At 41.1% G+C, this 14,146-nt stretch overlaps 1 protein-coding gene across 5 annotated transcripts in view; it reads left to right on the top strand.

Moving 5' to 3' along the window:
* Window positions 1-13,239, top strand: part of Nhe3 (Na[+]/H[+] hydrogen exchanger 3) — a 60,722-nt gene extending 47,483 nt beyond the window's left edge. For 3 of the 5 annotated variants that reach the window (XR_012894626.1, XR_012894624.1, XR_012894625.1), the window contains 2 exons: window positions 9,737-9,858; window positions 12,958-13,239. Coding sequence is in view for 2 of the 5 variants with exons in the window: in XM_075891132.1 (XP_075747247.1) it covers window positions 12,958-13,059 (102 nt within the window). In the remaining 3 variants the exon portion in view is untranslated. The remainder of the gene's footprint in view (window positions 1-9,736; window positions 9,859-12,957) is intronic. The other 2 variants (XM_075891132.1, XM_075891131.1) reach the window with 1 other exon arrangement.
* The last annotated feature ends 907 nt before the right edge of the window (window positions 13,240-14,146 follow it).

Genomic DNA, 14,146 nt, shown 5'->3' with positions numbered 1-14,146 from the left:
CTGTTTTCTCGTTGTCCTTCTGTCTGTCTGCACTATTTTGTGGCTCGCACTCGGCAGACATATTGCAGGCTCTTTCAAAAAATTTTGAGAGGCGTCTAAATTTGCATGCAAAAACATTTTTGCATATTGGTTGCCATCTTTGTAGTTCGAATACAACTTGCTCTTTAGTAATCATATGCGTCATACAGCACTACATAATCTGAACCTATTTGGTTTAAGAGAAGCTGGGATCATTGGCTGCTGTGAAGGTGTGACGCTTTCCATAGCTCTTGTGCGTTTGTGTTTTGAAGATGTAAATATAGTATAATATTTTCCAAGCTCCTATACTAGATGTGTCTCTTCTCTTTGCACAGACTACGAAAAAGGGTTGTGTGTGGCTGAATGTTACACATATTTAGCATTTTCATATATGCTGCAATTTCAGAGGCATTAAATTAAGAGGCAGACATTACATGTATAAAAAGTTACAATTTCTTGTTCCTACTGTTGACCTTTCATTTAATTCATTCACTTGTTGGAAACTGCAGTTTGGTCTAAAAAATGCTGAAGACTTGTCAATCATCTTGATGACTCATACGAGCACTGTTTTTGTAATGCTTATTTCCAAACTGCATATTGGAATGCATTGGAACTTTGCCCATAGCCTTACTGAAAAGCATTTTTTTATATTGGTAAATAAGATGCTAATGTAATTATTAGGCAGTCAAGTTATGTTGCTTTATTGGAGTCACATGCTAGTTTTCTATGCAATACGAATTCCTTGAGCTCTGACCATGATCATTTATGCATTATGTGCCATGAGGTAGTCTATTGTACTGTTAATAAAAGTTAACTAATTATTTGATTGCATATGGTGTTATGCAAGTAATATCTGCCTCTTCGCGTGACCTATCAGAAAAAGTGATACTTTGCTTCCTGCCTCAGGTCATTCTATTTTTTTAAATGTTTGAAATAAAGGGAACAAGTGGCTTAAAGTAGGCTTGTGCTGGTTGCATATGAACATGTCTATCATGTAACTTCGCGGTCACTAAAATGCAACATTGAGTTTAATAAATTAACATTTAAACTTCGGTTGCTCATTTCCAGCCCTCACAGGTGAGCCCATTGATGGTAGATATAATTCCTCTGCTGAAAACAAACTTCTCTGCAAATAATGGTTTTAACTTTTTCTTTATATATTTATGTTTATTATTAATCTTGTTCTGTATTTAGTATTATGTAGATTATCACTTTGAAAACGTTTCAAATACAGTGTGATTTGCTTGCCTTCATATTGCAGTCATCATTCATTTAATTCAAATATGAAATCTAAGTATATTTTTACAAACAAACTAGTTTCTGAGAACCTCGCACTGCAATGACTACCTACCCCATACATACATCCGCATGCAAGCGTGTGAAAAATTATGTCCTTCAAGTTGAAAGTGTCACTAGGAACCACCATATATCTCGCTGATGTATTGATAAGATCTGCACTGCCGCTGACTATGTTACACACATAAGTCTAGTGTTCTTTAACTTTGTATTGCAGCTTATTTGGCATGTTTATTGAAAAACAAGACTGTACAAACAAATAGGAAGAATGCGTGCGGGTACTAACTTTGTTTGATTAATATAGGGATAGGGGATGGGGTTGCATAGGCTGCTCTAGATATGCTGCAGCATTGAAAGTCAATATGTTATGAATCTCTATAATGTCCGGAATACCTGTAAAAATGACACAGGAGTATGCTCTCACTTATCTTGCTTTAATGCTATTTGTGTTGATAGGAAGACATATTTTGTAATTGCTTCTAAAATTTAAAGTAAGCTTTGATTGGACGAGGGTAGATTGAAGCCTGCCTTCCAGTTTCTTTGTTAAACTTTTTATTTCATTAGTTTTTTTTTGGGCTTGGTTCTCCTACAGAATATGTAATAAAAACTTTGCTCTTTCATGTATTAAAGGAGCTCTGGAATACTTCTTGGACACGGGCAGAAAAAGGTGGTAATTGGTAGTCGAGGCTCCTTCGAAAATGCGAGCCAAACATTATGGCATAGCATGCGGCATAGAATTTACAATTAAGTTGAAATGTCAGCTAGGTATTGCTCGCTCTTGCCTTGATAAGTGGTTTCATATACTCAAAATCAACTGTGTCACATACCGAAAAGCACATGTACACAGGCAGTGGCTAAGTTGAGCATCGCAAGCGGCATCCCAAGCGGCATGGTTGCCGTGGCATGCCGCGGCGTGCTCGCGCCGCAATTTACAGAGCGCGCTCACGATCACGCCAAAAGTGACTTGGCAACTCTGAAAGCCACGTGTTCAAAGAAAACAAGATAGGGCAAAAGGTCATAATGAGTTTATGTACGCAACTTCTTGCCCTCTTGGTATACCCCCTGTGTAGCTTTCAGCACACTAGCTGGGATGAAAGCGAGGCAGAAAGCACTTCGAGCATAGTGAAAATTTTCACTGCGCTGCTAGAAAACGCAAGGCGACGTAGATAGCACAGGGAACAAAACAAGCGCTGGTCTTGTTCCTTGTGGTTCTCTCTACATTGTCTTTTATTTTTTTGTAGCACAGTGAAAATTTTCACTACATACAACCAACTCGTACCTACCTTGGCCCTTCTATCGCTTGGATTGATTGATTTGTGGGGTTTAACGTCCCAAACCACCGTATAATTATGAGAGAAGCCGTAGTGAAGGGCTCCAGAAATTTCGACTACCTGGGGTTCTGTAACGTGCACCCAAATCTGAGTACACGGGCCTATAACATATTCGCCTCCATCAAAAATGTAGCCGCCACAGCCGGGATTTGATCCCTTGACCTGCGGGTCAGCAGCCGAGTACCTTAACCACTAAACCACCGTGGCGGGGCTTCTATCGCTTAGAGCATGCGACAAAGCCCTGCAACTCCACTCACACTTGACAGATTCTAAATATCTTTTGCTGCGGTCAGTTCACAAGGCAATAAACTCCGAGTGCTCGTTCTATCCAGTTTGTATTTTTAAGGTCAAATCTATTCAGGAATAATATCTGATGCAATGAGGAGGTAGTTCGGCGACTATTATTGGAAAAGTGTTGTAGGGTGCCTTATAAAGTATGTTTGAACCTGCAGCTTATGGCTTTGTTTGCAGTATTTGTCGGTGCAAGAAACTACGAATACTAAGAAACTAAGAGAAACGCTATCATAAATTAATGAATGCACACAAATGCAGAGGTGAGAGAAGAGATCAGTACAAAACAAGCACTGTCTCAATCCCTTCTATCGTGTCCACACCTGCACACGTATCTTTATGGGAAATCTTTATCAATTAGTTCAACTTTTGTAGTTATAAATGTACAATAATGGGATAGAAATAAATTGATTAATGTTTCATAAGTAAAAACTGCACTACTCTTTTAGGGTATTGATTCTGTAAGTTGATAAAAAGTGTAAAAAATAGGAGACACAGAGACAGCACTCAATCCTGGGCCAGCTATTCTATTCTGGTCTTCGTTTTCCTCCTCGTCACCCAAGCTCTCTGCACACCCGAAGCCCGGTGTCATTCTTCATCACACTTACCCATGACTGCAAACGCGCGAAGCTGCCAACAAATGCTTCTGGTGGGCGGCTCTGGCTGCATTGCAGTCGTCGGTTCCATGCTGGGACTCTACTTGAGAATATGCCTATGTGTTGTTTTGATTGATTTTGGAAGGGGCACCTTGATTTCGGGAGGGGCATCCCATTAAAATGGCCAATTTTCACTTTCCATGCTATGGTGAAAGAAAATTTCAGGGGGGGCGGGGGCATGTGCTTGTTGTGCCACCCCCTGGCTACGCCCCTGCCAACAGGTGCTGGCCCCATCATGATGATGGGAGTAGTGCCGCATGTTTTCGAGCAGGGTCGCCGATACTGAAGGCCTGCAACAGCAGAGAGACGGTCTAGTGGGTGGTCGGATGCATCTTTGATGGTCTCTTCTATCTATACGTGTCAGTTTTATCTGTCGAGTGCAGCGGCACAGAAGACGTGGCAAACAACCCTGGTAGTACTGATGAGCTGCGACGACTGGGCGAGCCTCAGCTTTGGTTTGCGTTGCGACATTCCCAATGTGCAGCTTTCCTCGTAGGCATATATGTGGGTTTTGAATCGGTAGATGTTACTGGAGGGAGGTGCCCACAGTAGAGCCATCCTGCTCAACGACCGTAGCTTTTTAGAGATGCTTGGGCTGTACAAGCAAGTCTTCCACGATATATACATTTGCCACTTCTGTTTCCAAGTAAGGCACAGTGTTCCGCAGTAAGTCACTGGCTCTGCACTCATGTGGTGACTGTTCCAATAGGTGAGGATGTTGCTCCGACAGGTCAAGATAGATCTTGCTTCTTATATCCGGGGGCAGGTTAAATTTCTGGTTTGGCAGTGTGTCAAGTGTCAGGATTTGTGTATGTCCAAACGATGCTCTACTTGAGTGAGGGGGATGTAATGCGGCTGTGGTGGATTTACGTCAGATGCTGACACAGTGTTTGAAGCCTGAAGAGATGAACTACAATGAACGATTGCAGCCTCGAGGTGGTGCCCCTCCTGAGCACTGTCCTTGGTGAAATCCTTGGACTCACTGAAGGCACATGGAATCTGGCCGAAAGCAGTTATGAGTTTGAGCTCCACTACACCTAGGACTGCTGCTTCTTGCCTTCGTACAGGTGCCACGCCGCTGCGCCTGTCTAAAGGTGGCCTATGGCCATACATATACCATTTCTGAGGCTCTGTCTAGGCATCGTGTATTGCTAGTGCGTTGATGGTTGTTACACAGCTGTTTGCTTCGTTTTGGAACATGTCAAATTCTGGTAGTTCGCGGAGGACCAGGCATGGCTGGGCGGCATCTGAGAGTGTAGAGATCGCTAACGGGAAGCAGTTAAGCTGGTGGAAGAGCTGCATGAAGAAAGACCTGAGCTCTCTGCGTTGTTCGGATGAGGTGGCCTCAAGGTCGTGTGAGGCAGCTACATTCAACACAATGTTAATGTCGTGCAAAGCTGGCAAGATGGTAGGAGCTAGCTCAGATATTGACGCTGTCAGTTCGTTAATGTTTACGCAGAGTTGTGCAATGGTTCGCAGCAGGGTTGTGCCGCTGTTCGGTGCAAAGCCTGAAGAGTCTGCTATCACTATCTCTGAGTATGTAGTGGTAGCAGCGCTCACGCCGGTGAGATTCATGCACAAGGAAACCTGGACGGTTTTCCTTGGTGGCGCATAAGTTGGCAGAGTACTGGAACCAGAATGTAGGCCATGAGAAGTGTAAATGGCACTCCCGAAAGACTGGAGCTCGTGCGGGTCCCTGCTGTGAAGTGGTGGCATGGTGGCCGACAGGTCGTGCCCTGGAACCGGAGGAGAGGCATGGGTGCCGTCCACTGATGGTCTGATGGGCAGCTGAAGCAGCAGTCAGGTTTATGACTCCATCGCCAAGGAAGCAGATACAGTGGTCGTAAATGGAGAGGCCCACGCTGGGACGACCCACGAGGACACATAAAGGGGGCTTTAGCTGTAAGGTTCAATTGTCGGACTGTGCCATTGTAAGGAATAAGAGACACAGAGGCAGCACCCGATCCTAGGCTAGCTGTTTTATTTTGGTCTTCATCTGCCTCGACCAAACTCTCCGTGCGCCAAAAGCCTGGGGCCGTTCTTCATGACACTCGGACATGACTGCGAGCGCGTGGAGAGCTTGGTTGAGGTAGATGAAGACCAGAACAGAACAGCTGGCCCAAGATCAGGGCGCTGTCTCTGTGTCTCTATTCCTTACAATGACGCAGTCAACAAAAAGTATACAGCCTGCTTCAAAATTTATAACCTGCCTTGGCTGACTTACATAATAATGCCACGCACTATTATTTCCTTATTTTGCTGTGATCGGGTTTTGTACAATGCTTGGCACTAGCCATGCCAGTGTTTAAGCAGCTTTGTGATTGCTTGAGGTTGTTATATTAAGATAATGTGCACAATGCAAACAGTGCTCATGTGAGCACCAGTGTTAATGCTGTAAGGTTGGATCGTCGGTGTATCAGGAACTACATGTTCTGCTAGTGCTCAGATTTCCAATGGCCGGTGTCTGGGATTGCTGCTTAGTGCAGAGCACTTATTGCTTGTACTTTGACTTTTCAATTACTTGGCACAAGTTTTCCCAATAAAATGTTTTCATCTGTACCAGCTTGTGTTCTGGGTACTTCACCATCATGACCATGGTACAACAGGAGTAATTTGTGAAGAGCATTTAGTGATTGATAAGTACAAATTATATGCATCTACATGTAATTGAAAATGTTCCCTTAAAAATTTAAAGCAGTGGGATAGACACGAAACAGTCTCGGAATTGACACATACAGCACTAGTGCTGTGTATCTGTTGTGAGATTGTCTCGTTTGTTTTGCACTGTATTAACCTTGTAATTTGTACCAAGTAGCTCAGGCTTCTGCATCTGGATACCTTCAAGGTTATCCCACATTTTCTGTAGGAGAAGTCATTAGTGGTACTGCAGACATATCTTTACAACATTGCTTTGCGTAGACACCTCCTAAGTATGGGACTTATTATACCTGCAGGACCTCCTTCTCCTCTATCTTGGTACCTTTGTCACTGCATGTAAAGCTGGATTCACGAGGCCTGGCAGGTTTGCGAGTGAATCAGTCGCGTGACTGTTGTAGATTGAATTGCCTTACAGCTAGCATTTACGTGAAGACAAAGATGAACGGACAACCTCTACAGCTCAAACTTGACTTTCGCTTTTAAGTGCATTCAAATATGGCATGGTTAAAATCGTTATGGTCATCGCTTGCCTGAACCCCTTTCGCACACACTGCTTTTGGACCCGTATCAAAGAACTACTATTGGGCATGTGGCACCTCCTTCCTGTCTTCCATCCTCTGGCTAACCGAAATCAGCCAAGTATGATGGAGAGTTACCTAGGACATCTGTGGTGTGATGCACGAATGCTTTGTTGCACAGGCATTCGTGGGAAGTATTCAAAGAATAAAAAAAAAAAAGAAAAAGCTTGGACAGATTTTGTGCTTACCTCCGCTTTATTAAGTCTAAAATTTTGCAGGAAGATTACACTGTACATTCAGGATTGGTTCACAGAACACTTAGCACTGCTATTTTCCTGGTTTGTCAAGAAAAAAAAATGCATTTACCCTCCCTCGTTCCACCCAAGAATTCCTTTGTTAGTGATTAAGCGGTACTAATCACGAAGGCCATGCTTTCCTGTACAGCAGGCATCGCCACAACCTCACGAAGTCCAGTGAGAAGCTTAGACGAAGGCGATTTATATTTTTTTCCTCAACAAGTTAAGCAACAAACAGTGCCAAATGTCGTACTGAATGATTGAAACTATGAAAAATGGGCTAGTGAAAAAATTTAGGCAATAGCAATATAGGTGTGAGCAAAATAATAAACCAATACTAAACGAAAATTGAAAAAAAAAATAGACAAAACTTCGTAATTTAACTCGGAAGATGCCACTGTTCCGATAAGCAAAATTTATTTTCCGTACTTCTGAACAGTTGGTTGTATTTTTGATAGATTGTGAGCGCACAGCGACTGCTCGCGAGCAGTGATGTCAAACTCGCGTAGGCGCATGCAGGATGCATGTGTTCTTGTTCTCCTCTTCCTTTTCTCTACCTTTCCTCTCATCCAACTCTTTCCTTTCCACAAAAGCGCTGGTGCTTTACCCCAGCTGGGAGCATTGTTCGCTGCTGTTGCTATTCATACCGGTTCTGAGAACTGAAGTAAAAGATGAGTGAGTCGAAAAACGTGGGCGATGGCTGGCATTGTTGGCTTGCCAGTTTCGGGTGAGTCTGAGTCACCAAACGTCACATCCTCAGATCACGGCGCTGCTGGCGGCAGTTTGTGAAAAATGCATTATATTTATTATTTTCCTGCAGTTCCTGTTTGGAATGAAGGTTGTTTCTCCCGATTTCCGGATCTAATCTATCAATTTGGTCGAAAATATTGGCGGCAAAATTTTTGTTCAGTATCCCTTTAGGACAACCAAAATTCATAGTAGCAAACGGGAGTCAATATTGAAGCAGTGTATAGCTTCCCATTTCTCAGGCTGTCAAGATTTAGGAGGTTGTGCCAAAATCAAAAGCCACTTTTCTTTGGCTCCAAGTCTTTTATACAAAACGAATTTTTGGGAGCACTGTCAATCTCTCCAGCCAGACTTATTGCTTGCATTTACTGTTGCATTATCATTACTTTTCTCTTTTTTAACATTTAAAGTCTGCTATTGGCATAAATACATCAGAAGGGTTCGATGGTTGAGCCCATGGCACAAGAAGTTGTAGCATGGTGGGATGACGACCCACTGTTCGCAGGTAGCATCATCAGATCTTGTTTATGGTATTGACTGGTTAAAAAAAGAAAAAATAACAAGATAGGGAATTCTTGCTGAAATGCAGTTGTTCAGTAAGTGCTGCTAGCTGCCTTGGCATTTTATGGCTCTATGGCTGGCATTGTTTTATATCTCTCATGTAGTGTTGAATACTGCATGCTTTTTGTTTTATATGTCTAGCAATATTTATTGTTTTTTAATTTACCTTCTCAAAACAAAAGATCGGGTGAGAAGTTTAAATGGTCACATTGCCATGTTGACATTTTTGGGTTGTTTTCAGTGACCAGATGAAACAAAATGTGCCTGTTGGTATGTCTTGTTTTCCGTTTCTGCATTGCAAACTTCATTGCCTGGCTATTGCAAAGCCACAGGATTACAACCACAAGAACATGCTAATGCGCAAAGGAGAAGAAATGGGTGGAGAGACAGTAGCAGTCATTAACAGACTAGAATATCATCTTATAAATGAATGTTCAACAGGAGGGGCACATGTGCATCATATAAACAGCAGATTCTAGAGCATACTCTATGCCATATGCCCTGTACCAAATTCAAAAAGTGCAATTTCTGTGGCTGGCACTGAGGCATACTGTTTTATGAGAACTTCTAAAGCACAGTGCTCACCATGTAAAGGAATAATGCCCTTTAAAATTATAGCAGGAACATTTTGCATTCCTTGTAGGCTGCTTAAAATACGTTTTTCTTTTGGGCCGCTTGTGCGACACTCGTAGCATTCGTTGTGCTGATGCTTGTTATTTATAACATACCACACGCACGCATCCTTCCTTTACTACAAGGTATCTTTGTTGCGAAATTCAATTTGGCTGCGGTATTCATTTCCCTTTATCTTGATGTGCCTGGAATTGTTTGCCTTCGATGCGATTGCTTGCTTGAGTTTTTGCCAGGCTCCATAGCAAGCCACATGGCAGGGCATCATGTAGAAATCACAGGAACATATCTGTGAAGACAGTGTTGTCATCACAAACATGCATACACATTCATGAACATCGATACATGTGGGATTGTCGAGTCACCGCAAAACCACGATAGAAAAATGAGGAAATACATGCTTTATTGTTATATTTATTAATTTTTGGGCAACACCACGTTTTGGCTCCTGCTGTTATCACGTAGTAAATCCGACTTATTGAAAGTGGTATGCTGTTCCTGCCATGCTGTCCTGTTCAAAATCGTGTACGTCTGCAGCCTACATGTATTCCCTCTTGCACGTGCATCTTTTTGTCCTCTTCGTCCAGTGGGCATCACCTTTTCTGTGGCCGTGTGTTAGTTATTTTTTGCTGGTGCTTTTTTGTGACATAGTTCATTGAAGTTGCCGATGCGGAGTCTCTCTCTTGACCATGCATGAGCGTATTTTTTGTTTCTTTTTTTTTTCCTTCTCGAAGGGAAGTGCACATTTCAATGTTGCGGGGGATTCCGGACAGCCGCAGACTAATTTTATGTGAAGCAAGATGGCAGCAGCCTGAAAGCAAAAGCCTATGTAGGGCAATGGACATATCGAAGCATGGTTTGTGTAATCCTTTTTTTTGTGTGTGTGTGCATATTCCTTTTGGTCGTTGATCTACTCTAACTTAGAGACTGTGGAACACTTTTGGTGGGCTGTGGATCACTGTTATCGTGCCTATGTAGCGTTGGCTTGCATGATATTAGTTGCACTATCTGAACAATCGTTTTTTGTTAAAGCTTTTATTTTGTAGCTAAAAGCCAGTGCTTGTTTGTTCTGGTAGTTTTTATGGTTATGCCCTAGTGTTGGAGCATGTTTGCAGTCTCTGCGTAGACTAGTGGTAAGAGCAGCCATACTTAGTCATGGAAGCAAAAGCAAGAAAAATTGCAGAAGTGCTGCTTGAATGTTTATTCATCTTAGCTTTACCTTGTGGTTTTAAATTATAGGTACACATCCTAACAACTACTTTTCTACAATACGAGAACGCAGCTGGGAACTGCAATTCCTGTAATGAAATCTTGCGACAGTGTAGACAATCAAACTGTATGGCCTTTTTATAGCATTGTATGACTGCGATACCTCACTTCTTTTAGTTTAACGTTTTATAATATTATATAATGATACTGTATACAGAATGTATTTAATTCAGTATCACGTGTTGCTACAAGCATTTATGTTTGTGTTTCTATTATGGTATGTGGCATGAATGGGATGCTTGCTGGTGTGGTCTTGTTGATACTTAGTTGTCAACATAGATAATAACATCATTTATATACTTGCAACATATAAGTAACAGAATTCATGTACGGACAGAAAGTTTTGTTGAAAACAGAGGTGCCTTGTGACCTATGAAGTGGTTAAAGCCAAGCTCATTTGAGATCCGTGTTTCTCAGTACACTAAAATTTTATATTGTGAAGAAACATTGCACTGTCTTAATTTTTGGATGCATATTCGCTCATAGGGAACATCTCTGGCTCTCCAGAATTAATCTAGTGAGAGAACATTGGAAATTTTACTCTAAATCCGAACATTCTTTTGTACTCCTAGAAACTAATTTAATGATAAAATGAGCAAGAAGACAGCATGGATACGACATTACGAGATACCTGGTTATGAATTTTTTATTAGGAGTTCCAAAATACATTATCATAAGGTTTGTTACACCAAAAAAAGTACTTTTTATGTTATTAAATGTATGCCTTACATTAATTAAAAAAGAGCTCATGACATTTCACCATTTCAACAGGTACTGTGACGTTTAGGATATTGTAACTGAGCAAAGAAAATGGTGTCATAATCCTGTAAACTGTGTTGAGAAGTACATCCAAAGCATACAAAATTGACATATTGCCAATGATGGAAGTGCGGCTCCAATTGCTGCTCCAAACTGCTTCAAAAGAAAAATGCTGCTCCATGCTGCTCCTAAGTGCAATATTTACTCATAACTGCTTCGAACCTGCTTCAAAATGATGTTGGCAATTTTAAAAACAATGAAGTTGAATCGTGAACCATCCAGTGAGCTTAAACGAAACGAAAAGCAAGATATATACACTATTATCCTGGTGTACTACTTAGTGGCATAAATCCAGAAAAATCACAAGGGGCGACACATACCAGGCCATGGTGGTCAATTCGTAATTTTAATATGGGTTGTAATTTTAATATGGGTTGTATTTTTATTTATATAAGAAATAAATTATGCTTTGAAATGAAATTAAGAAAAACGAGCATGGGGGGCTCAAGCACTGCATTGTTCTATTCAGTCTCTTTTTTCACCTTTTTGCAATCGCCATAGTTCACACAGCTGAGGGCAATTAAAATAGGTATGCAGTAACAGATAAAAAGTATTTTAAAAAGTTGATTGCCCCTATACTTCACTGTTAACTCAATTATATCATGGACTAAAGCTAAATCTCAAGGTGGATACTTGCAAGGGCTGTCCTCTCCAGCCTGAACAGAAGACAGAAGAAAAGTCCAGACTCTCTTGACCCCCCCCCCCCCCCCCCCCATGATGTACACCAATGATGCTACTATACTGCTTGTATACTAGCTGCATACTAGCATACGGCATATATAATAATAAATATAAATATTTACTTGCTACATAAGTGATGTTTTAGACTTAAGGAGTTGTTAGAAACATGCATCTGCTCCAAAAACACCAATAGCAACCCTAAGCTATAGCATTTTTTTCCACTCCGAAGACACTTAAGCCTGCTTTAAAGCACCACTTTTCCGCTCCAGAATCTGCTCCAAAAAGCAAAATATCACTTCCATCACTGTGTTGCACACTGATATAAAATGTACATATAACTTGTTAACTGGACTTTTGAAAAACCCTCATAAACATTTTGGTAATTATATTTAACCTATAATTTCAATAATTCAGTTGTGATATTCATATTCGAGGCACAGCCGAATATTCATGAACCTAACATTTCTTTCTCTTTTTTTCTATCACTAGCCACTTTCTGGCACTTTCAATGAAAAGAAGGTTATGAATAGAAATTTTCTAGTGTTGATGGAATTTAGGACAAAATTTCAAGTGAAGCGAATTTTCATTTCTATCGGTCCTACAATTATTTTCTAAACTTTTCCCTGTATTTGACGTGCATTTGTATGTTAATATTTGAGCTGGGCTGAGGCTGAACCTTATAGACATTGCATATCAGATTAAAGGAATTGATGAAAAGATAAGAGAAATACGATCACTGGTAGCAGAAGATTAGATAAACTGATAATATTGACCCTAAGACACCGTGGTGTGTCTTCGCGTAGTATTTTGTGTCCTGATGCTTCTGTGTGCTAAAGCTGTAAATACGCACAAACCTTGATATAACAAACCCGTATATAAAAAAATACCGGTTATAACTAAGTAAATTGATAATTGTCTTGTAATAACTGTAGTGTAGTATTAAGAATATACCTTTACTATGAATTTTTGGATGTAACGAAGCTATTTTCATATAAGATGCTATTTTATTATAGTGAGGTTTGAGTGTAATTATTATGGGGCTCACTGCTGCATGACAGCATTTGGTAATGCAATACAAAGCACATTGTAAGTGTTTGGAAGCGAAAGTTCTTCTGTGATGAAAATGAAGCTTGGATGATGAGTATGGAGATGCGATGACTTGTGTTGCCTTCCCTTTCCCATTTAGTGTGACTCGATTGAGGAAGGGGACCTCGGACTTGGAAGCAGCCTGACTGCACTAACGGCAACGAGAGTACGGCTTGTTGGCATGCAGGGAGAGGATGTCTGAGCTCGCCGTTTGCAGCGGGGATTCCGTTGTGCCTCCTGGGGCTTTGGTGCAGGGTTCTAGTGCCTAGTGAAATGTATGTGTGTGTGCGTGTGTGTGGTCCTCACAGTTCACAAGATTGGCAGGCTCGGGGAGTGTCGTCTAGTAAATTCGAGAATCGTCGCCTAGTAAATTCGAGAATTGTCGATATGCCACTAAGAAAACTGATGATGGAGCCTCTATTAGTGAGAGCTACCATAACTCTTCTGCGATTTATCTGCACAAAATTGTTTCACTGTTGTTGAACCGCTTTGGGCCATGGTCTGGCACATGCCTGTTTTACTTCGATGTAGTGTTTTACATTCACAAGTCGATGTCATCGGTGCCGAGCAATGATGTGTGCTTTTGCAATGTCAAGGCCACAGAGGGGGGGCTTCATCTTACCCTGCAGTCATGTTATACTGTTTGCACCGTGTGTGTCATTGTGGGGCACCTAGTAGTATTTTCGACAGATCTGCTAGAGAACTTGTTGAGGCAGATGGCTGATGACTTAAGACCTCATCTGTGTGTGTTGTTCAGGAAACTTGGCACTGTGAATATTGTGTGTGATTCAAAGAATTTAGCACTGTCCACGTTTGAGTATTCAGTGAACATGATTGCGGTATCTGTGGCATACACAACGGTGCTTACATTGTTGTGGACAAGAGCTCTTTTTCTGCTTTAGCACTGCATTCGATGTCATGGAAAGACAAATGTTTTATGCAATGTCAGTGCACAGTGAGCTAACATATCATAAACACTTTGTTGTGAAACATTGAAACAGTATGGGTATTATGATCTCTAGTTGTACATAAAAAGAGAACATAAATATTGAGTCAAGGTTAATTTATTACTTTACATGACAAAAAAGAATGTAGTATCTCTTGTTGAAGGAAAGCACTAGGTGCCCAAAGGACACATTCAAGTAACAAGTAGTTTACAACATGGCTGAATTTCTCACTGCATCTCTTTCTTATGTTGCCAAATATAGAAGCAATAGGTTACAGGCTAGAAATGATTGCTGCATTTTTATTATAATAAAAAGTTTTTTAATTTTTGAGGTAACTATGAG

This window comes from Rhipicephalus microplus, chromosome 1 (assembly GCF_043290135.1).
Source record: "Rhipicephalus microplus isolate Deutch F79 chromosome 1, USDA_Rmic, whole genome shotgun sequence".
Classification (NCBI taxonomy): domain Eukaryota; kingdom Metazoa; phylum Arthropoda; class Arachnida; order Ixodida; family Ixodidae; genus Rhipicephalus; species Rhipicephalus microplus.
This window is presented reverse-complemented; position numbering and strand designations above follow the sequence as displayed.